This window comes from Astatotilapia calliptera, chromosome 4 (assembly GCF_900246225.1).
Source record: "Astatotilapia calliptera chromosome 4, fAstCal1.2, whole genome shotgun sequence".
Lineage (NCBI taxonomy): Eukaryota > Metazoa > Chordata > Actinopteri > Cichliformes > Cichlidae > Astatotilapia > Astatotilapia calliptera.
Window position 1 is genome coordinate 2,402,545 of NC_039305.1, and position 25,286 is coordinate 2,427,830.

The following is a 25,286-nucleotide window of genomic DNA, read 5'->3' on the forward strand; positions in this document are numbered from 1 at the left end:
GTCTGATAATTTGGCCTAGAGGGAGGATATACAGCAAAAAGAGAATCGGACCTAAAACAGATCCTTGAGGTGCCCCAGAAGGCAGAACTGATGTTTCAGACAACACATTATTCATACAGACAGTAAAGGATCTCTCAGATAGATACGACATAAACCATTTAAAACAACACCAGTGATCCCAAACGAGTCCTTCAGCCTATTTATCAGGATGCTGTGATCAACAGTATCAAAAGCAGAGCTGAGATCCAACAGAACCAGAACGCTGTACTCTCCTGACTCTGCTGCCATCAGAGACACTTTAAGCAAAGCGGTTTCAGTGGAGTGTAATTTGCAGAACCCGGACTGGAAAATACCTGTAACTGCTTGGAAGAGATGGGTCCAAATTAGGTTTCTTTAACATTAGTTCAACAATAGCTTGTTTAAAATAGCTGGAAACTGAGCCAGTATAAAGAGAAGTATTAATTATTTCCAGAATGCAGGAGCCAATAGAGTTAAACACACTAACGAAGAAGTACATCAAGGTGGCTTGAAGTCAGTTTCATCTGACCAAGCAGACACTGATGTCCTGTAAGGTAACAGGAGTAAAAGAGGAGCAGGTATCAGAGGTAAGCACGTGTGATACTGAGAGGATGATGGAGAAATATTCGACCTGACGGCAGCGACCTTATTAACAAAATAGTTTAAAAAGTCATTACAATCAGATTTAGTATAGACTGGTACATGAGGAATATCAGGAGAGACAATGTTCTTAATCGTATCAAACAATACTCTGGGATTTTTCTTTTTTTAAGCTATTAGATTAGCAAAATATTCATTTCTGCCATTTTTTTATCCTGTCGTTAAGTGAGAAAATTGATTCCTTGAGATGTACCCTATGGACCTCAAGCTTGGAAGCCTTCCATAAATGTTCTAACGGCCATCTCCTGCTTCCAATTATCTCTGTCAGGTCAGCGGACAAAACTCAGTGTCTCAGTATTCCTGCTCACTTGACTGTCTTTGTGGTATCTTCCATCGTATCCATCTGGAATCATGGTGATCTGCAACTTTCACTGTTAAGCTGCAAAACCCAGGTTAACTTCTACTTTACTGCTTCCTTCACATCCATCAGGAAATAAAACTCACTGCAGGAAAGTGAAATTCCTTTGAAGCCGATCAAAATGTGGGACATCGGCTGAATACATCAGACAAGGAGGCTGAATAAAAATGTCCCACATAAACTGTGACATCTGCTCGGCCAGACTGTAGAGCTGCAACTGCCTTTCCAAAGCTCGTTCTACAGGAAGTATGCGGAGAGTTGGGACATGCTACCTTAAATAAGGTCACGTGGACTAACCTTTGACCCCTTTCTGTAATTAAAACTGGTGCTGAAGTTTGTGGTACCATGCAGGTAAGATTGATGCAATCTTCCAAAAGTAACATAGCTGCATTTTTGTTTTGCTTTTTAAACTGCATTTACCACAAACCCCTCTGTCTAATTATAAAAACAACTCAAAGCACTTTAAAACTTGTGATTAGAAGATTCCAGTCATTACCGCCGTCATTGCAGAGGAAAGAGTGTGTATTTATTTATATGTTCAGTTTACCAAAAGTAGCAGGAGATGACAGTTAAATATATAGACTGTATATAAAGGTTGGACTTTAGTCCTTGGATACTTTTAAACTTCATCTTTCACGTTTTCCCCGAACAATTTAATATTTTTCTGTTTTTAAAATACCGAAGTTCTGTATTTGGACCAGAGGGTGGCTAATGTTAGCTGTCGTGAGTAGCGTGTCAGATCCTTGGACGTATGGGTGCAGCAAATAGACACAGATACCTGCTACCTGGTGCTAATCAACATCCAGTCAAATTCATGAAATTTTACTCACTATAACTGGAGCTCAGACTCCTTGGACAGCCTGTTAGTCACCTCACAGCGGCCATATTATTGGACAGATGATGTCATTAAAAATGCTCCAAAAGGCTCCAACAGCACAAACACGGTCCAGAGGTCCAGTTCAGGGTCTCGCCAAGAGGCCGCACCCCTAAAAAAGGAAAGAAATTTAAGAAATGAACTAAAGTGACTAAAACAGTTTTTGCAGATTTACTGCTGGAGCCTCTAGTGGACATTAAAGGAACTGCAGTATTTGGTAGATCAAAATAAAAGTTATGTCTCTTTTCTCCAAATATTTAGACAAGAGCTTCTAAATAACTGTCAAACTGCAGCCATGATGCGATACCAAGAGGCTTCTAGAAGCACTTTAGTTAAACCAGCAATACCAGCACCATTACAGCACTGATTAGTTAGAAACTGGGACCAGTGTAAGACCAGTTCCCACCACCGAAAAATGCAATGAGAAGTTTGCTGTCACAGCTGGAATTGAAATATAATGGAGCACATCTGTAGATAGTATATATCTAAGGAAAGTCATAGTTGATCTATGAGTTGAAGAAAGAAATGGGAAAATGAGGAAAATAGTGGAATACATCTCTAAACTGGGTCTTCGGATTTTAAGATTCTGAGATTCATTCGAAGCATCCTGAGGCCGTCATCGTTATTATATTGACAAAGGAGGGGGAAGAGGCAAAGTGACACTTATTAATTGATATGAAACAGGCTGAGTCTTTTCCTGTGTGGTGTCACTGGTGATTTATGGAAGTTATTGGAGCCTGTCGCCTAACAAAGGTGAGGATGTGGCCGTATGTTCACATCAAAATTTTAGACAGATTTTAAGCAACGTTTCCAAAGTTTGCTTTTGCCGACTGTAACCTGACCAGAACATGAAAGGCTTACCTCATGAGAAGGTCCTCTTGTATAACGTTAAACTCTTTTTAAACCCAAATGAAGTGCAGAATATATTAAGAAGAGGATGCTGAATAATGAGGGAATATTGCAGCTCATCAAGATTCATCCTAACTGCAGATAAGAGCAGATTATTTCATGTTGTTTATATCCTGCAGCGAATGAAAGGAATATTTGAGCATCCAGAAGAAAGGGAATATTTTGGTGCATGTGGGGCGTTGCCTCTAATTCTCTGCTTCATGCAGAGCAGGTAGTTAATAATGAAAGTTCTGCGATGGTTTCATCTGTTAATGCCATCTGGAAGAGCAGGAGTGATGCATGGAGCAGAGGTGGATGATATGATGTATTGAGCGGGGTGACCTTGCTTCCCACACAAGGATACGATATGTTAATCTGCCTTCCTTTGGGCCCGACATGCCTGCTGCTGGGTTTTATAACACGCAGCTGCTCCTCAGTCAGATCCAAGTCTGCTCTTAATGAAAAGTGAAACAAAAAAAACAACTCTTAATTTGATTAGACGGAAAGAGTCAGCGAGAGCGAATCGAAGCCAGGATTCAAGTCCCGCCCACTCCAGCAGAACCAGACCCACTTGAGAGATGACATGACAAACGCCATTTATTTTTCTTTACATCTGTGTGTGTCATTAAGATCAAACATACAGATGATGCGTGAACATGTAGCTGGCTATCAGTGGTGACTGCATGGGTGCTGTAAACTAATATAAACTCTTTGGAACAGGGAATTATGAAAACTGTGACTGGGACTCAGACGTGCGTACCATAGGAAAAGATTACAGCAGGGGTGTCAAACATGAGGCTCGGGGTCCAGAATCAACCCAGCAAAGACTCCAGTTCAGCCTCACTGGACATCGAAAGGAATAAGCTTTGGACTCTAACTGTATTTTTATGCTACACAAAAGTTATTCGATTATAGATTAAAATGTTTTTTTTCTATCTGCTATAGAAATGTTTTATATTAAAATATCTGAAGGATCAAATGTGTAGCTAAACTTCTTTAAACTGACACTTAACATCAAAGTGTGCTGCATCTGATCCACGATGTAAGATGAGTCTGACATCCTGGAGTTTAAAGAGGTTCAGCTGTTGGGCCACTTCTGTTTATTTTCATATGCAAACAGACTTTTAACTTTTCATGAGACCCTTCGTTGTCTGCTCTCATCTTATTTGCCAAGTTACATTTGTCAGAAAGGTGTGGGTAGTTATCGTCTTTGGTCCCAAGACTTATTTTGTGCGAACGTTTGCACTAAATTCCAAAAAAAAATGTAAATTTGCAGCCTTAGCTGCTGCATCTTTTTGCGTCTCTCAGCTTTCAGTTTTGTAACTAATAACTGAAAAGCTGGTGGGTTGAGATCAGGAAGCTAACTGGGCCATCAAATCTCATTTCGTTTCCTTGGGAAAGTCTTGAGTTGCTTTTGCTTTGGGTAATTATCTGCACTGTGAGGCTCTGCCTGATCAGCTTTGGCTGAATCTGAACAGGAAGTTGAGCTCTGCTGCTTCTATCAGCAGTCGGTGATCAATAGGCACCAGTGACCCGGTGCCATTGGCAGCCACACAGTCCAGTGCCATAACACTACCTCCGCCATATGATGTGCTCTGCTTCAGATGATGTTCTTCGTTCTCTTCTTGTTCCATCATTCTGCTATAATTTCATCATAATTTCTTCATCTTTCCAAAGATTTCTTTCATTTTTCCAGAACTCTGCCGACTCTTTAGATGTTTTCTGACTTGCCTGATCTTGAGTCTAATCCATGGTTTGCATGTTGTTGTAAAAGTTTTTTCTTTTCAGTATGAGCTGACTAATGCATTTTATTTTTATTTTTAAGAATTAACCAGTTTGTTGAGTGTGTCACATCTAAAGGTTTTCCTGCATCTTTGAGAGACTTATTTTTGTTCTTTCAGCTTACTAATGGCCTTGTTTTCTTCCACTGATATCTCTTTGGACGTTGGATTCAGAGTTCCGGTGAACACTTGAAGCCAGCTCCAGATCTTTAATCTGCTTAATTTGTCATGGAATAATGAGGGACTTGGTCTCGCTTGGCAGTGAAACTGCTTGGCTATTGTCCAATTACTTTTGGTCCTCTAAAAATGGGGACTTGTTTATAAAAACGGCTACAATGCCCGAACAGGTAGTGGAGCACTTTGGGTAAATGTCTTGAATGAAAGCTGAAAGAGGCAAAATAGGGAAAAAATGTCATTTTCCAAAACCTGGATACATTTAATAAATGAACCTGATTTTTCAACTGTCTTAAATATTAGCCAAATTAGAGGTAATATGATTAGATAACTGGTCAGAAACTCAGTCACTGGTCAGTCTCCACCAATGGCAGAAACAGATATTTTTACACCCTTGTACAAAAGGTCATTAAATGTTTACATTAAATGTTTGGTCATTACTGATAATTTTACCGTTCGTGGAAACTCGATGCTTGAAATAAAGGGCATGGCCTTAATGGCTGACAGCTGGATGGTGAAGCGGGTGGTTATAGTTGTAGCTGGTCCTGGTACTGTGCTCACAGGCCATCCAAAAGTCTCCAGTTTCTAGGAATTTCAGGAATTAATTTGGAAGTTACTGAGCAGGCCTGTCTGTCTGTGTCCTGCTCCCATACAGTCTATGGATAACTAAGCTAGTTAGTGTTGGCCGAACACTTAGCACTCCACCCTCTCATCCAAATTTGGACACTTTCAACTCCTAAAATGTGATAAAACTGAAACCCAGTTTGATCCCAGGAGAAGACACAAATCCCTTTGGAACACTCAAACCTACCTGCTGGGGTGACAGCAGGTAAAACCAAGTATCGAGTATCAGGTTAAACTGTTACAGCAGCATTAATTCACCAGAATTTGCATTTGATGACATGAAAATGTTTTTTAAAACTCTAAAACCCAAAAAATGAAATGTATTAACCCAAGAAACTGTTGACTTCACACACCACTGACAAGCTCAGGAAAACACACACACTCGCGCGCACAGAGTAATTAAAGGTGTAATTATATCATTTACATGAGACTTGGTCTGATGAGCTGCTTCCTTCCTGTTATCAGGAAGTGTTGGTTTAGTCCTTCACAGCACATTTTATTTTCTGCCTTCAGTCTAATGAAGTCTGCTCAGTCTACTGGTGCATATTCAATAAGACAGAAACAGGGGAGAAAATTGTTTTTGGTCAATATTGTTGCACTCTGAATTCCCCCGCAGGCAGTTATACCTCTGGAATTTGTTTGTATCGACTGTGTGGAAATTACAGCGGCGGCTAATAAGAAATCAGAGAGCGTGGAGTCAAATTCGTGCGACCTGCGGGGTCACGCCGGTTACAGGGTTTCGAGTCAGAGCAGCGTCTCTTGTCATCTTTCATCTCTCGCTGGGAGTTTGATGTGATTAAATAAGCGGATTGATGCAGGACGAGCTCGGAAGCATCTGAATAAAATCTGCTCGTGTGGCTGATGAGAGAGAAAGTTCCCGAGCTGCTTCTTTGTGTCAGCGTTGGGCTGTCGCTGCACATGTGCTTCATTTTCCTCCTCTCAGCACTTACACTTCACATTGGGAGAAACTCACATGAGTAGAAGACACTTTGTGCGCTGAACTGATAACTGACACAGGGCACGCTGGCCTTGCTCGTACTGGGAGATATTCATCCTGTTCGCATTTCCGGGGTGTCAGATTCTGCTGAGCCGTCAAACCTGCTCGTATCTCCACAAGCACAAGGCGTCCTTCGGCATCTGTGCCCAACGAGTCTCGCAGCACCAGCTCGTGACATATAAAGCACCGGTGCATTTAGGTTCAATTTATTCTTTATATATTTTATTATATTTTCAGGTAATAACATCTTTAGATGCTTAATAAAGCTGGCTAGATTCTGGTTTCCGCTTCAATATGAGTCAGTCAGGTGCTCTTTTAGTTTGACCATCAGGTATTTTTATTCATGCGTTCATGCATCCCTCCACCTTTTCCACCTGTCTGTCTACCCTAGCCATCCATCCATCCTTTACCAATTATCAGGTCCCCATTGCAGCAGAGACGTCCTGGGTCTGTCCCAGGACCTCCTCCCAGGAACACTTGACCTAGGAGGCATCCAGGAGGCACTTTAGTCAGATGCCCACGCCACCTCCTTCCTTTTGATGTGGATTGATTTAGTCTGAGATCATTCCACATGACTGAGCTCCACCTTATCTGTGTCACTGCTCGTGTGAACTGTGATGTCAGTGCACCCGATAACTGTTGTTTACTTCTAAACAACAAAACAAACAAACTAAATTTGTTGTGCTGGAATGCGAACAGGTTTCTCCTGCTTATCTGACAGCAGTCTAAGCAGAGACACACAGACTCTTCCTCTTTATCTCCATGGTGCCAATATTCAAATGATCTGTATTGGCTAAAGTGGATGGAAGTGTCGTTCCCTGACTTTAAATCAGTGCTACCACATGAAATACACAGTCTGGCTTCTCCTTTGCAGTTGTTTGAAGTTAAAGATGCTCGTTAAGATTCATTAAGGAGTCGGAAATGATTTTTAGACCGTTTGGAAGAAATATGTCCACGTGGAGACGATGACATGGATGAAAGGTTAGCATCCTGATGCAGAGGAAACAGTAGTTGGTTGCCACCTTGCCTAGAGAAAAGAGCAAAGACAAAATTAGTGATCAATATTCCCAGTTTGGGGGTTTTGAAGCGCCGCACCAAAACTCACTGACATTCAAATTGAAAATTCAGCCTGGAGGTTGTAATTTTACCTCCTCTTCATCCTCAGCAGAGCAGAGCGGAGAGGAGCAGATAATCCTGTTTAATTCTGTGTCGTGAGGAGCTTTTTGCCTTTTTAGAAATAATACGTGTGGAGAAAAGAAGCGTGGTAGCGGACCCCAAGGGCAGCTTCTGCTACAGGATGACATCTCTTCTGTGCTTTAAAAATGTCATACGGTACAGCGGGGTTGTAACAGCTGTTCATCATCCTTTATAATGTCTCTCTGAGCTCTGCAGGGTTTTTTTCCCTGTCTATGACCAGAGGGCTCAAACACCTTCCTGTCCTCCTCTGGGATGATGAGAAACAAATAACCTCACCTTGTTTTGAGCTCTAAGTGCATTGTCCTCACTACAGAGGAGAGATGTGTCATTATCCGAGAATTCATCAAAGTTTCATCACAGGTTTGTGGCTTATTGGACAGCAGATGAATGAATGGCTGAAGTTGGAACAAATGGGAGACAAAGTTTCTCTCCAGCGTTTTGAGCCCTCGTAGCTTCAGAAGTCCGGGACGCATCTATGTGAGGTCTGTCTGACTGAGCGGTCTGTTGGTGTCTGTAGGCGTGCTGTGGTTGTCCGTGGTGTCCGAGGTGCTCTACATCCTGCTGCTGGTGGTCGGCTTCAGCCTCATGTGTCTCGAGCTTTTCCACTCCAGCAACGTCATCGACGGACTCAAACTCAACGCCTTCGCCGCCGTTTTCACCGTGCTGTCCGGTAAGATGCAAGTTTCCTTTCCTATTCTTCTTCTTGCGTTTCTTCTTCTTCTTCTGCTTCTTCTTCTGCTTCTTCCTCCTCCGTTCTAATTCTTCTTCTGCTTCCTCTTCCTGCTTTTTCTCTTTTCCCTCATCTAACTCTTTAGTTTTTTGTCTCTTAGTCCCTCTCCTCATTTTTTCTCTTTTTTTATTCTTCACTTCTTCTTCTCTGTTGATTTTCCTGGCAAAAGATAATTCGTGTCCAGTGAAATTTGGCATCAGGAACATCCTTTAAACACCACTGGGCATCATTTACATATATTCTGAGTATTGCTGTGAGAATCAGCAGCAGAGCGGACAGAGCCTGAGGCAGATTTGTGAGGTCGTCCAGGGTCAGAGGTTATCCCATGGCAGCCTCGGATGTGGCGGTGCCAGGGATTTTTTCCCCAATTTACGTTAAACCTCTTACACAAGAAGCTGGCGATGCGTCCGTCACTCTGCTCCTCTCAGAGGACAGCGGCACATTTTACAGCATTTATGCAGCAAACCTCTGAAGCACGCTCCCTTAATCACTTCATATCACAAGTGACACTTCTGCTCTGAATTATGTAAAAACCTCATGCTCATTCTCCACCAGGGAAAGGTAATTGACATTTTGAAAACTATTACACAGCAGAGATAAAAATCCAGGCCTTCCCTCTGCTCACGTACTCCAAAAACCAGGCGTAGCCAGCGAGGGCCGGATCTGTCTGTGGAGCTGTCAATCACACATCATTAGCTCTGATCATTTACAAAAGACACTTGATGATTTGTTCAGTTTGACCTAAAATAAGCAACAGAGGTCACAGAGAAAAGAAGCCAGGGTCACTTTGCCTCAGACTTTTTACAGCCACAGAGGTCGCCCCCTGGTGGGCACTAAATGGAATGCAGGTTTAAAGCACTTTTACATCGGCTTCACTTTTCAGACCTGCAGCTACATCTAAGGAGACCAACGTGTATACTCCACACCTGAGCCCTGCATTCTCAGGAGCCCAAAACAAACTTCTGCAAAGAGCCCCCACCCCACTGTGAGCCACATAAACTATTTATCACTGCCACAAATTAGGTTTCCCTAAAAAGTTTTCCACTTCTTCGTGCTAAATGCAATACATAATCTCACCAGCAAGTTGTGGCTCTACCCAAAGGCCTACTCGCTGTCTGAGAGCACCCAGGTGGCGTCCTGATTGGATGCCACCTATAGCGGTTGGCCTGAACCCAGCCACCTGATGAGGCCTCCCGCCTGTTTTACCAGGCTCCGCCTTTCCCCTCCCACCCAGCCAACCTTCTTCTTCAACCTTCTTCGTATACAAGGGCCAGCCAATCAGAGGAAGCTGAAAATTTAAACTGTGACTCGTGCAAATCTGCTCCAGTGGAGTTCAGGAATACAAATATGGAGTATTAAAAGTGAAGACATCAACAAACAGCTTTGATTTACTAATAAATAAATAAAAAGTAATGGTGGGTGTCTTAAAGCTGATGAATATGGAGCATAAACCCCCCCCCCCACACACACACACACACACACACACACACACACACACACACACACACACACACACACACACGTGATTGTGATGTATAACGCCTTTGTTAATGTCACATCGACTCGTTTGCGCCGCGGCGTTTTGACTTTGTTGTAATTCTGCTGGCTGATTGTGTCGCTCTCTGTAATTGATTGGATGTTTACGAGCGCGCCCATTGATTCAATTGATTCTGTATAATGACTAATTATGATCATTACATGTGTTCTGATTCATTACTGTTGGGCTGCAGTGATTTACTGTTGTTTTTGCTTTGTGGTAATTATGGTGGCAGACTGTCTCGTGCTGAGGGTTTCTGTTGTTATGTAAGAGCAAGAAAACACACTAATGTGTCTCCAAGCCGTCCTCACAGGGTTTGAACTGACCTGGGACTAAAGAGGACTCATTAAAACAGGAATATTTAATGTGTTAAAGACATTTTGTCTAATGGTGATGCTTAAATGTGTTTATGCGTCCAGAAAAGTTTTTAAAAACTCAATTAGCCCCCCCAGAAAAAGCCTTAGAATAAATCATGCTGTTACTTGATTTACTGATGGATAAATGTGAAGCGCCTGTCTGACCCTCATTTCGTCATTTATAAAGTTCCTGAACATTAAAGTCAAACACTGGACATTAGATTGTTATTTTCTGTCCTTAACAAGAGCACTTTTATGATCATTTAGTCCCCAGTATGGAAGGACGGAGACGGCACTTATGTCACAGGTTTATTATCAGCTTAGAATAAAGTCTGTAGTGTTCATTTGTCTGACTCTGTGGGCAGTGATGCAGCTGACACACAGTCGTTCTCCTGCTCCTGATCCTGTAAAGCTTTAGACACATAACACACTGATCAGTGATCAATCATTGGTCGTGTTGTAATCAATCACAGGGATGGAAAAATGTCTGTCACAGCTGAACCTCAGAGATGAGTATCTGAGTGAAGATGAGGCTGAAATGACTTTGAGACTCTAAAACTGAACTAAAATGTACCTACTGATTGTAATCAGATTACATTTAATGTTGAAATGTGTTTACAGACTGAGATTCAGTCATTAAAAATTAAGGTCTCCACATTTCACCGAAATCAGTCTCAGCGGCTTCACGGAACCAGATCCGCCTGAACGCATTCTTCCTGCTCAAAGGGAGTTTTTCCTCCCCACTGTCACCAAGAGCCTGCTCAGAGGGGGTTGTTACAGCACATGCAGATCAGTTTCATATTATATTTAAGCAACAGTATCAGGCTGCTACCATGGCTGCACAGGGGCACTGACTGTGCTGTACGGTGTGTAAATTTGGCTCCAATATTATGTTTTGATCGGTTTGTGTCTTAAAAGCCCTTTTTAATGGTTTCCATAATGAATTTGTTCACGTGTGTGTGTGTGTGTGTGTGTGTGTGTGTGTGTGTGTGTGTGTGTGTGTGTGTGTGTGTGTGTGTGTGTGTGTGTGTGTGTGTGTGTGTGTGTGTGTGTGTGTGCGCGCGCGCTGCAGGTCTTCTGGGTATGGTGGCCCACATGATGTACACCCAGGTGTTCCAGATCACAGTCAGTCTGGGTCCTGAAGACTGGCGGCCTCACAGCTGGGACTATGGATGGTCCTTCTGGTCAGTCCACAGCCCCCCACACACATTAACCCCTAACTAGCGTCACCCCAACATTAAACCTGTGTCCATAATAACGTTTAATGACTGTCTGTCAAAGATGTTAAAGTTCTTCATGTTATGGCTGCCAAATATTTGATATGAAGAATGGAATGTGTCTGACAGGCCACAGAGTCCATATTTATGTAAGAATTCAACAAAATGACACATAGATGTTCACAGACAGACGCATCACGTCTCCAAATACCTCGTTGTAATGACTGTTGGTGGAGGTGTGCAGCAGCCTGTCAGCAGGTGGTCTGCAGGTACGCAGGGAGCTGCTGTTAATAATTGTCTTTGCTCTCTGCTGAAAGCTGAGCTGCAGCTGCTGAGTTCCAACAAAGTCCTTTTTTGAACAGAGAGAAGAAGCGACTGTGCCTTTATAAAGAGGTGCATAAGTGATACAGATGAGCAGAAATAAAGAAGCACAAACATGGATTTCATCCAAACACGAGTAAAACAGGACAGAAGGAGGGAAACACCTGGAACGAGAACACCTGCTCCTGTTAATAGAAAGATTTTCAGTGTTAGTCATTTAAGCGAAAGCCTCCATTTACCACCACGAGGGAGCCATTCAGGATCGTTAAAGTGGAAAGGAGGATTAACCTCTGCTGGAACAGAAGGCCAAAACGCTCCTTCAGGATGAATGAAACGATGATGGACGCTTGATGTGCACTCAAACTTTCTGCTTAAAGCTCCACTGAAAGCAATAACCTTAATTTGATTTTAGCACGAGCAGTGTTATAGAAATAAGAGAAAACGCTTAATATGAAGACGGGAAAAAAACACAAACAAAGCAGCTCTTCATCTGCTGGCAGGAGGTCGCTGGCAGGTTTTCTAGCTCTGTGCTTTTAGAACAGTTTGTGCTGAAGACACAGAAAAGGCCGAGTGTTTTTTCACGGGGAAACAACCTCTGTGTCACGTTCAGACAAACTCATCAGGACTGAGCGTAACCCCTGTTACGCCTCTACTGTGAGGATCTTCTTTATGCTTTGCAGTAAGAGGAGTCTGTTTCATTTATGTTGTTAAAGACATTATAGTCCAAATTATTTTGGATATTTTTTAATAACCCCACCACATCTACCTCTGGTTCTTTGGTTTTCATTTGAATCATATTTAAAGACAAAGAAAAATCCCCTGAGAAAAGGCAGCGGAGCTTGTGGAGGTACGGTGTGTGGCTGACGGAGCAGACATGCTCAGGAGGGATTTGGTGAGAAACAAAACTCAGGGAGGCAGTAAAAACTGCAGTTCCTCTAGTGCCCAGCAGGGGCTTTAGGAGCAAGTCCCCATAGACTCCCATGTTAAAATGTCCAACTACAGCGAAACAAACATGTTTACAGTCTGATTTAAAACAAAAAAACAAACACAGACACACACACAAAACAAAAACAAAATTGTTGAGGCTTAAAGCTGGGGGCGTGGCCTTTTTGACTGACAGGTGCTAGCTGGATGTAAAGCGATGTCCTTTTAAAATGCTTAAAAATAAACGTCTGGTGCTTGGTGTGAAAATTCAATTTAGTTTCAGTTAGTTTCTACAGAGGTTTCAAATTCATTTTTATTAGTTCAGTGTTAGTTTTAGTCTTTTTAATGATTACTGTGTTTGGAGGACATATATTAAAATATTCATTTTTCATTTTATACTTAATAAACATATCAAAGATTTGTCAGACTGTAATATTAAATGTTAACGAACTAAAACGTTGACTATAATAAGCTTGTAGCTCCAACAGTAATCGGGTGTAAAACTGAAATGTAATCAGTAAACAAAAGAAATAAAGAAACGGTGTCATCGACTGAGGGTAATTTATATGTTTTACGTTGCGGTGACTTGTTATATGCTTCACTGCGGTGCTATACGTGAAGATTTATTGCTGTAATTTCATATTGTTTATTTGGTTTTGCCTTTAAACAGTTTCTCTGCTTCCTCTGAGGAACAGTAATGGTTCAGTTATAAACATAATCCTACAAAAGAGAAGGAAAAGTGATTGAGTTTATAGTGTATTATCCAAATTACATCACACTATGGATTCCTGTTGTCCCAAGATAAAAAGTGATGGATTTTATGCGTCATTTTGTTTTATCTCGTGGTTTTCTTGCTCAGCGTGTTTAAAGACCTCTGCCTGTTTTTTTTGTGCTGTAGAGCATTTATTTCCCACACTGTTTGCTCAACATTAGGCTCTCCAGAGTCACCACACACTCTGAGGTAGCTGAGCATCGATCATCGTCCTGCTAACATTTGAAGGAATGAAGATGAAAAACTCAGAATTACATTTCGCGGTCGATTTGGGAACACATCGGTGTTCCCCAGCAGACCTGGAGGCTGGGGGACTGAGCTTTGATGAACAAACGATGCCCTTATTTGTTTTTGCTGAATCGAAAGATTATTTTATTTTAAATAGGAGCAAAAAAATCTATAAGTGTGCAAGTTCTCAGTCATTCGGTTCATGGTAGTTTGTGTTGGTAGAAGGTGAAGATGTTTCACCTCTCATCCAAGACGGTTCTTTAGACACAAAAGGTCAAGGGTTCCTATCGACTCCTAGTGGGCGTTGTTTCTGTCTATGTGGTCCAGATGATGGTTGGCCCACTCCTGACTATGCGAGTCGTCACATAACCCACGGTTTGAAAAGGGGTGTGGGTAGTTACCGTCACTGGAGGTTAAGGGTAAAACCACAGGCCCAATCTATGTGACCTACATAAGTCCCGTTGCCTTCTTCTTTCAAGCTTTCAAAATTCTAATTACATTGTTCCAAAGATATATTTCATACTTATTGATTTCTTCTCTCTTATTCCACTCAGCATGGCGTGGGGATCCTTCACCTGCTGCATGGCCGCCTCCGTCACCACCCTCAACTCCTACACCAAGACTGTGATCGAGTTCAGACACAAGCGGAAGCTCTTCGAGCAGGGCCTGCGTGAGGAGCAGAACTACCTGGACCAGGAAGCTTTCCACTACTTCCGGGACCGTTCACTCCAGTCCATCTCCAGCACCGTGGAGGTCTACCCCGGCCACAGCGGCACCAGAGCCGGGCTTGTTGTCGGGGGGCCCGGTGCGGGCCCCGGTCCAGGTCCCGGACCGGGACGCGGGAAGATGAGAGCGGGGTCTGCCTCAATAGACTTGGGGGAGAACACGGACTCACTGGGGGAGGAGCAGTGCTGAGTCACACATTGGAATGAGGGGATTGACTGGGTTGTGGGCGTGGCTACACGATGAGGTGAACTGCACCTTCACATGTGGACCCGGCCGCTAGTTTGTCCACTGTAACTGAAAGCAGAGGCAGAACTTATTTTCTGTTTTAAGAGGACAACTAAAAGGCAGATTAAACATGGATTACAAAAAGAAAATACAAATGTTCTCGCTGTGTGTGAAGTGAAAGTCAGTGTAAAGTGTGAGAAATAGACTGTGGGTGAAAGTAGGCGTTCTCCTGCTTATTTTGAGGTGCTGTGTGTAGTATTTTAACATCAATACATCGTCACAGTTTTGAAAAATGGTGAAAGCCTTTGCTGAATAGCGACCCTTGTAGCAAGAAGCGGAAATTACTGTGGCCCTGAAGTCCAAAACACAGAAGTATTTCAGAAAATACAAGAATGTTTTCATTAAGGTTTCTTCTTTGTTACCAGCAAACACCCTTGAACATCCTTCTTGGACTTTCTGGCAAACACAATTATGTGTCCGCCAACTGTTTAATATTATCCATGTAAAATAAAATAAAATAAAATAAAAAAATATATATTTATTTATTTATTTATTAAATAAAAGATTCTTGGGAGGAATTAAAGAATTACATTAAAATTATAATAATTAAAAAAACATCATGAATAATTTATTAATCATTTATATCAAATTAATTAAGAATCAAATGTAATTGTGTTTAAAACTAGATTTCTGATTGCGCCGCATCCCTCCTGAAGGAGATGGTCAAACATGACTGTTCGTGGAACTTTTTTTTTTTTTTAAAAATCCAAGAAAAATGAATATTATCAAACTGTTGCTATGAAATGTATGAACAGCTGCATACCCTGTTATTGGACTATATACAGTATAAACGTTATTTGTGGTTTGTTCAGCAGTAACGATAATTTATTCACAGTTAATTTTTGTGTGTGTATGTGTGTGTTTTGCACCTCAGGGCCACCGTAGAGGAACATCAATATCTACTTTAGCTAACATTAGCCACATATGCTACTTGTCATATCAGACCGAGTTGTACTGCTGACGTGCTCGAGCATGTTTGTCCCCCGAGTCCACTTCGATGGAGTGCGATCGCTTTGCAGTTGGGATGGTCGTGATTTTTAAATATTCAAATAGTCATTAAAATATTTTAAAAAACGCAAATATGTTACACAACTTTCTTGTCTTAAAATTGTTTTCAACAGACACAACTGATGCAGTTTTAGAATAATTACTACTCATTATTTGTTACATTTTTTAAAAAATGTAACAAATATGTTACTTAATTACTGATTTCTTATCACTTTCTTTGTTGTGGGTGCTGGGCTGTGAACACACTTTACACCACAGGCAGTATAAAGATGAACGTAGTTACTGTGACACCACCTGTTGGTTTTTGAAGACAGAGAGGAGGTATTCCTAATACAGAAGCCCCGCCCACCTGTTGTTCAAATCTTCTTTTTTTGGTTTAAAAGTTTGTTTCAGATCTATGATGGGCGGGGCTAAGTCATGCAAAGCTGCTGTAGTAGGGTCCAATGAGCAGAAACAGCCACGCTAAATATGCAAAACATAATATTTTGAGTTCACTCCTTCCTGCGTTAACAGATGATAAATCATTAAACTACATCATCCCAGCCACATTTATTTGGCCCAGTAGTGAACAAGCCTGCAGTAGACATGCTATTAGATTAACACACTGGCTTTGTAGCTCATGTGAACTCTCGATTTTCCAGGTCAAATCAGTCCCTGGAGAATCTCCCGGGCAAGCAAGACTGCCAACCGATCAAGCATGCTCCAAGACATGCTTCTTTGTGAGCCTCGGTATCTCTTATCTGATGTAGTCTGCAGAAAGATGAGGCGAAGTTTAGCGAGAGAGAAACACAGAAACTGTGGGAAATCAAGAAAAGCTGGCCTCAGGACAGGAAGCAACAGAGATTATGATTATTTTTGGCCTGAGTCAGATTAAAATGAAATACCACAGGTTGCACTTTTACAGGTCGTGTTCAGGCCACATCCTGTTGCTGATGCTGAATGTGGGGCTGGTGTTTAAACTAAAATCTTGAGCGCTGAGGGTTCAGTCCAGTCTTCTCTTTCATTTCTTTGCCTCCATCAACCACCAGCTTCCAGGACTGACAAAAGAAGCCACTGAAGAAGACCTGCAGTTTCTTGAGTCAGTGTTTGCAGATACATATGTTAAAATCTCCAACTTTACTGCAGTAATGCACATGTAACCCAGGCTTTAGGCTGATAAATTAGTCCTCCACCATCTGATCCAAATGCGGCAACTTCTGGTCCCCAAAACAGTCCACGAGTTGCCGACATTCACCTTTTTTCGATACACATGATTTTAAAAAAAAAAAGGTGCTTTATTTTACTTGTGTGAATGAATGCACTCTATTATTTTTACTAATTACATTTATTTTTCCAAAGAAATTCTCAGTTGAATGTTAACATGTTAAATTTCACTAGGAAACACTTTATGGATAAAGATCTACTAGGTAAAAGAAGCAAGGAAACACGATGAAAACACCTCGGTACACATAAAACTGTAATATTGGAAAATTGTGCATAAAATATCAAAAGTAACAATGTTTCTTCTGCAGAATAATGTCCATAAATTAAAGGTAGAGTGTTGATAAAACAGCTGGATAAACATTTTAGATTCAGTCATTTGCACGGATGCTAATCCGAGACTGCATCCGCTCAACTTGCCTGTTTTATAGACATGGTGAGCGCTACCGTCCTTCATCATCATCACAGCTTTCCTAACTAATGAATGTATCAAAGGAGTTATTAACAACTTTTAAAACTCCATCTTCCCTACATCACAAAAGTTAGCCAAGGTGGTTAGCAAGAAGCTCGTTTACCTGCTAATGCTAGCTGTGTGTCCATACAGCACGATCTGATATCGTCGTGTTGGTGTTGTTCCCAGATCAACATAGTAAATGTTGTTCCAGGATCAACATTGCAAGTGACCAATCAGAATGTTGTGATGTCATACTTTTGCGACTTCGGGAAAAACCGCCGTAAAACAAAAAACTGCAGTTAAGCTGCGAGAAAGCTCCTCTGTCCGCCGATCAATGGACCCTCACCCTAACCCTAACCGTAACCCTTTAATAAACGGTAAGCAGAACTGATATTGTCCTTGCAACATTGGAATTTCATAAATGCACACATGGCTTGGCGCGCCAAATAATAACGTCACAACAATGTGATTGGTCACTTGCAATGTTGAACCTGGAACAACATTTTCATGATGATCTGGGAACAACACCAACACGACGATATCAGATCATCCATACATACAAAGTGCAGGTGGTTACTGATCTCAGAGCAGTAACAGCTGAGCCAGAGGCAGTTTGCTCTCCCATCAGTTTACAGTAAAAACCAGCAATGTGCAAACCACAAAAAGCTGCTGGAGACCAGTCCAATCACCACTGAGACAGATCAGTTGGTGGAACTACTCAGTGCAATCACCAAGCAGCCGTGATTTTTCAGAGTTCAAAGTAAGTTAGCGTCCTATTTTTAATAAGTGTAACTGACCCATAATACACATACCATACATAAAAAGTGCTGATAAAGGCTGTGGAGACCTTACCTGTTTCCTTCAACGTGTGTCTGACTGGGAGGTTAATAATCTCTCTCTCTCTGGGACTCCATTTATCCTGATTTAACCCGCTCAGCTAATCCTCCCTCTCTGCATGTCTGCCGGCCATCACGCTCCACAGAGTCCATTCATCACATCAGATGTTATGGATCAAAGCGAGTCTAATCAACACGTCTGTAAGATGTGGGCAGGAGAGAAATCCATAAATGCAGGTCGGCGTGGCGGAACAAATCAAAACAGTTCAGGTAATAATGCTAATTAGTTTTTAAAATTGGAACTCGGGATTTCATGCACTCGGATTAGTAAATTTGCCCTCATATTATTTAATTTTCTCCCTTGAATGAATCATTAGAGTGCACATGAACAGTCTGTGTAAAGAGATATTAAAAGACTTATAACAGCTGAAGGTCTAAAAAACAGATTTTAATGTCAGTCAGTGAATTAAACAATGGAGATAAAATTCATTGATTTAAAACAAATTCAATATAAATGATACATTGTACTTAATATTTAATTAAAAGATGATATAAATATTTAAGTAAATACATTCAATGCTAATGTTTTTTTTTAACAGACACCGGTGTACAGAGGACTCACGACCTTCCACAAACCGACCGTTTTCAGTCAGGCAGCTTTAGACGTTCTGTTTGGATTACGTTGGCCCCAAAATCTCAGCCAAAACAATCCACTGGGCATCTTCATGCAGCGCTACACTGTTAGTGACTGTTCTCGTCTGTTCAGGTGACTAACAGATTATTTGTTTTTTTCTCAGTTTTCTTATCTTGGTTGAGTCATTTCATCAGATTGTTACATTACACATATACCAATAAAATCCAGAGACTGCATAAAGAAGATGGACAGAGCCACCGTGATGTCATGATGTCTGTGGGGAAATTCCTGAAGGCCAGAAAGAGATTTATGGTCCTACGGAAGTCTGCGGTTAGAGGGCAGCTCTGGTTCTCTGTCACATGACTTTATGGGCTGAATCCCAGGTCTCAGAACAAACTGAATAAAACATGAACTAATATCAGAAAATCATCACGGAATATGGAGCTGCCAGACAGGAGGAAAAGAGTGAAGATTCATAGATGTAGTCAAGGAGGACATGGAGAAGATTGGTGTGGCAGAGGAGGATGCTGGGATACTTCTTCACTTCTCAGTAGTACATGGGGGGTGTGATAGGCTCGGGAGCCGCCACCAGTACCCTCCTAGGCTTTCCTCAATTTATGTTCAAGCCATTCACCTTTATCTACTAAAAAAACACTGTCAACCCTAAACCCTGTTGGTAATTGACATCATCATGCGACGATCAGTTGACCCAGCTGACATCGGTGTGCCCTGGCACGAAGCGCGGAATCTCACTGACTTGGACTTCGCAGATGACGTCGCCCTGCCGGGCTCGACTCAGGAAGATCTCCAAAGGTTGACCACGGCCCTGCAGAGGGAGGCGGCGAAAGTTGGATTAAGAATCAGCGCCAAAAAAACCAAGGTACTCCGAGTTGGCTCTGCACATGCCCGCATTCCTGTCATGATCAACCAACAACGTGCTGAAGAGGTGGAGAATTTTACATATCTTGGCAGCATCATCTCGAATGACGGGGTCTCTGATCGGGATGTCGACGCCAGAGTAGGGAAGGCAGTTGGTGTCCTGCGACGTCTCCAGCCTATTTGGAACTCGACCTCCCTGAATGTCAGGGTCAAGATCAGACTACTGAACTCTATCGTCTTCCCTACTGCACTTTACGCTAGTGAAACCTGGCGCTCAACAAGTGCAATTATTCAACACCTGAACGTGCTTCAACAACGTGGCCTGCGGCGAATCCTGAGAATTTCCTACCGGGACCGAATAACAAATGAGGAGGTCCTACGAAGAGCAGGCACCCGCCCATTAGTTGCAGAAAGGCGCTTCCGCTTTGCGGGCCATATTTTACGCCTACCCCCTCATCGCCCAGCTAAGATTGCCATGACATGGCGTCCACGCACTGGCAAGCGAAAGCAAGGCCAACCAAAGACCACATGGCGTCGAACATTCATGGACGATCTGAGAACTGTCGACATTGCCTGGGACGAAGCTGAAGCAGTCGCTGCTGACCGACATCGATGGAGATCACTAGCTGCCCGATGCGCCGCCCGGCGTAGGAGGAACTAAGTCTAAGACTAACCCTAAAATGAAGACGTGGGCACAGCTAGTGAATCACAAGTTGTGGGGAAAAATGTGGCTGGTGAGTGGTTTCTGGCTGTCATGGGTGAAAACATTGGGTGGTTATAAAGAGTGTGCTGCACCAATCCGGTCTTCAAGTCTGACGTCATTAGCCGTGCCTGGGCCCAAACACTGCTGCAGGTCCCTGAGTCAAATAATCACTGCAGCATTACCGAGAGTTGAAAAACTGTCTGAATTCTTTCATCTGTAATCATGGGTATCCTTCACTCTCATTGGTAGCTGCTTCAGTCCTCACCTAAAGTTTACAAAAGTTTATTTCACCCATAGTCGCTTATCAGGCTTTATGATTGGATGATGTATTTTGAGATATAGGCCATTTCAAACAGCAGCATCATCTAAAAAAAATTAGATTTAAAAAACTGCTGACAACTCGGCTGCCCAGCGACCATTACTGAGAGGAAAACATCCAGTGATATATAATCTCACCGACACACTGATAGAATCATGGAGCTACCCACACAGTCCAAATATTTAAACATTTACTCACTTTTTTATTAAAAATGTCTAAAACCTTGGAAGCATTTTATTTGCTGGAGTCTTACGGATGCTTAGTATCTGCCTCCTGGATAAAAGGAAAGTTATTAAACTTCTGTTCTGCTGTGTGTCTCCTCTTCTTCCTCAGTGGGAATCTGCTGCTGCTGAGCTGTTTTCTTAAAATGGTTGTTTGGTTCAGCTAATTAACTAAATTGGCTAATTAAGATTTTTAAACTCTGCACAGCTTTACTCTCAGAAAAACATCCAGTCTCATTCACCCAAACATTGCATGAATGCAGCAAACATAGCTGTTAATAAAAGGTGTGCCTGCTGGAACAGGCGGTCTGTGAAACCAGCAGGTACTTCTATAATCAATAGGGTGGCGTAATCAATACTGCTCAGTGCAATCACCTGTTTCTGACATCTTCACCACTCAGAGACATGCAGAAAATAATAAGGAGGAGACAAGCGCTTCATTTCCAAACCGTCACTTCAACAATGGAGCTGTGATTAAAATGAATGGCTGGTGCTGTTTTTGTGTTTGTGTGCAGCAATCAGTCTCTTTGGTGTGTTCAGCAGATTAATCTAGCGCTGAAAGAAGGTGATTTATTCACTAATGTCACAGCAAGAATTCCTTTCTGCTTTGTCCACTCAGATATAATGGCGCATGGGAAATTCATCTAAATATTAAAGTGTTTCTGCACCGCGGACGCAGTCTAAATATACTCCAGGAAAGGTGAACTCAAGCAGATAATAATTACAGCAGACAGTAAAGAACAAGGGAAGGAAGTAAAAAAATGGAAAGCAGCATGAGGACACAACCTTCAAAATTAAACCTGAAATAACTGAAAGAGGCCAAATATGTCCACACAAGCATTTTAGCAGCAACTGGGGCAACACAGAAAGCAAACAAAAGAAGGAAACACACAAGTCCCAAAGTGCTGCAAGATGCAACAATAAATAAATCTAAATTGAAGTGAGCCTGTACAGGTGGGTCTTAATGTAACAGAGTGTAAAGGTTTCACTCGTAGATGCCAGTAGATTTCATGTAAACAGTTTTGTACAGACTATATTTTTAATAAAATTAGCATTTAGCAATGAATTAGATCAACTTAAAACGAGATACTCTCGCCATTCACCTGTAGTGAGTGTACGCAGATAGCAAAGTGACTCCGGACTATGTCGGCCCCAGAGGTTTGTCACTATCTGTGGAAGGCTGTCAGTCCACTGTTTACTGTGAAACGAGTCTGATATGTGTCGATGAGTCAGTGAAGCCTCTTACTTTTGTCCAATGACGGCAACACTGAGGTGAGTTGTTGAGCTCATGCTAAACTTTTATGTCGGTAAGTGCTACTGTTTTGCCTCTGTTAGCCACTGTTAGCCAAAGTTAGTTGCTATGAGCCCTTTTAGCTGTTGTTAGCTGACACTGGTGGCTGTCAGCCAGTGTTAGTGAAACTATCTTTGAAGTGGATGTAACTTGTTGGACTCTGACACCTAGTGAATAAACTCTCACACAGAAACAGGACGGTTATGTGTTTAATCTGCTGCATCTTAGTAATTAATATCATATCTTGAGTCTGCAGGTCTGAATACTACAAAAGTGTTTTTTTCTATCAAATAACCTAAAAAATTAGACAGCTGTACCTTTAAGCTTTTTTTAAAGGTATCAAAGTCCACAGATCTTAAATCCAGTCAGAGTGAGTTCCTCAAAAGCCTCATTTGTCTTAGTCCTTAACCTGGACCGAGGTGCTGCTAACGAGCAGTGATCAGCTGACCACAGAGACCCCACTGTTTTGTATCACTGTAGAAATTTAGAAAAAAACCTGACCATGAAAGCAATCACCAAAATCTTAAACTGAACCCGAAACTTAAGGCGTTTAAGACAGCGTCAGTGTCACCTGGGACCTTACAACAGCACTGCAGACCGTTTGAAAGTGATCCAGGGAGGATTTATCAGTGAAAAATGAAAATAATCAAGGCATGACAAAAATAAGCATGTATGACAATTTCCATTTCAAATTGAGACTCAGCATATTTAAGACAGGTGATACTGAACAGGTGATAAAAACAGTTTTTTTCAAGATGGCTGACGTGCCTCATCAGAATTACCACCAGATGTCTCACAGCTGGGAGAACCGAAGGTGAAACGGTCCGAGATTCAGAGAAGAACTTTAGTGTTTTGTGCTTTTCAACACAGACAATTGGCTGCCACCCAGTTCTTTAAAACATCCTGAAAGATAATTTGACACATACAGCTGGATATACTGACCTAACAGATGTATGAGATATCTTCAAAATCATTCCTGTATGCAGCACGTCACATCTGCAAAATGATGCAAGGTGTAGTCATTTCAGAGGTGTATACAACAACAACAAACTTTATTTATAGAGCACATTTAAAAACCAGCGGTATACCAAAGTGCTTAACATAAGAGAAGTAACACGAGTATTATAAGGCTTTAGCAAAGTATCAAATATACTCACAGGTCAATGCCACTAATACACAGGGGTAATATAAAATGCATATCAAAATAAAAACATAATAAAAGCAGAAGCCATTTAAAAAAAAATGTGTAAGAAAAAATAGAGTAAGTCTAAAAGTCAGGTGCGAGCATTAACAAGCAGGAAAGGCGAGATTAAACAAATAGGTTTTTAACCGTGATTTAAAAGATTGGATGGAATCAGACGCCCGGATCACAATCGGAAGGTTATTCCACAACTCTGGTGCAGCCAGGGCAAACGCCCGGTCACCTCTAGACTTCAGCCGAGATCTAGGCTGCACCAGGAGTAACTGAGTAGATGATCTGAGTAGAGCTCTGGCAGGAACATACGATTTAAGGAGTTCCTCAAGGTAGCTCGGTGCTGTGTTGTTGGTAATTTTAAACGTGAGCAGCAGTATTTTAAATTGGATACGGTATTTTATGGGTAGCCAATGCAGGTCAGCTAGAACAGGAGTGATACAGGCAAACTTCCCAGTTCTGGTCAGAATGCGTGCTGCAGCATTTTGGACAGTCTGTAGTCTATGAAGGAGGGCAGAATGAAGACCAAAATAAAGTGAGTTGCAGTAATCCAGCCTTGAGGTCACAAAGGCGTGGATGAGCTTTTCCAGGTCCTTATGCAGAACATATGCCTAGCCTTAGAGATGAGACGGAGTTGGTAGAAACTAGATCTAACTACAGCAGACACTTGTTTATCGAGTTTGAACGAGCTGTCAAGCAACATGCCCAGATTGCTAACAGTATAAACCTATCCGCGATTATAAGATCAAACCAGATTACTTTGGTTTGATGTTATAACCTGCCATGTGTGCCTGGAAAACAATATTTACTGCCAAGAAAGGTCAATATTGGACTTACAGTGTTCTTCTGTATCTACTGGATGTTGTAATAAAATGTTTAAATGTCACCATCTGCTGGCTGTAAAAAGTGGCATTTCTGCCCCCTAATGGTCAAAAATTGCTACTTTTATCTTTAGGAATTAATTTTCTGTTGTTTTTATCTGCATAAAAATTAAAGTAAGTACACTTTGCCTATTGTTGTGAGGTTTTTGTAAGCCTGCACGCCTACCTTTTGTTACCTCTTGATTTGTAGAGTCCTGTTTTTAGTTTTGTTGTTGTTGCTGCTGCTGCTACTGTGGTTTGATGAGCAGGTGTGGACAGAGGAGAATATTTTTCTAAATAATAAGTATAATTATTATAAGCTGATGTTCTGAATAGCCACAAAGCTTCTGTTGTGTGATCAGACCTGCATATGCTGACACTGAAGTGCTTCATTTGCTCTGTTAGAGAAGAGCATTGATGACGTTTATGTTTGTGTAATACAAGACCAGAGCACGCATAAAAAATACATAAATAAACCTCACGGTCAGTAAACTGTAGAGCCACACAAATCACAGCGACACAGCGCTGGCTTTCCAAAGCCACGTCCCTGAGTTTGAGCTGGAAATGAAGTGACACACAGCTGCCTCCTCTCCAATAAAGGTTACACAGCCGGTGGGATGTTTTACAGTTGATAAGTAGCAGGCTTGTAAACTAGTCCCACTTTTAAAGAACATAACACGCGGCTGTTCTCTGACTTTCAGATGTCTTTTGGGATTCACCTGATTCGTCTCAGAGCTGCACTAAACTGCTTCGCTGCTCAGGGATGTTTGATCGGCTGTAGTTTCAGATGGATGAGACAAACTGTAAAACACTGCTGATGTGGCTCAAACGTTACTAAAGCTCTTCAGCTAAATGTGTTTTACATCAGCCCGGTCAACATTTAATCCAGTTAAATAACTTTAACCAACCACTTAAACATAAAGTGGCCACAACTGACAGTGAACGCAACAGCGTCAAATCTCAGGGCAGCTAATCACAGTGATGCTCCAAAGAATTATCGCCTGGGTTTTTCACTGTTCGTG

At 41.8% G+C, this 25,286-nt stretch overlaps 1 protein-coding gene across 2 annotated transcripts in view; it reads left to right on the forward strand.

Annotated features, from left to right (window-relative positions):
- Positions 1 to 15,747, forward strand: part of gsg1l (gsg1-like) — a 38,706-nt gene extending 22,959 nt beyond the window's left edge. For both annotated transcript variants that reach the window (XM_026163976.1, XM_026163975.1), the window contains 3 exons: positions 8,089 to 8,241; positions 11,267 to 11,378; positions 14,211 to 15,747. In XM_026163976.1, coding sequence (XP_026019761.1) covers positions 8,089 to 8,241; positions 11,267 to 11,378; positions 14,211 to 14,571 — 626 coding nt within the window. In that variant the 3' untranslated portion in view covers positions 14,572 to 15,747. The remainder of the gene's footprint in view (positions 1 to 8,088; positions 8,242 to 11,266; positions 11,379 to 14,210) is intronic.
- Positions 15,748 to 25,286: the final 9,539 nt, after the last annotated feature.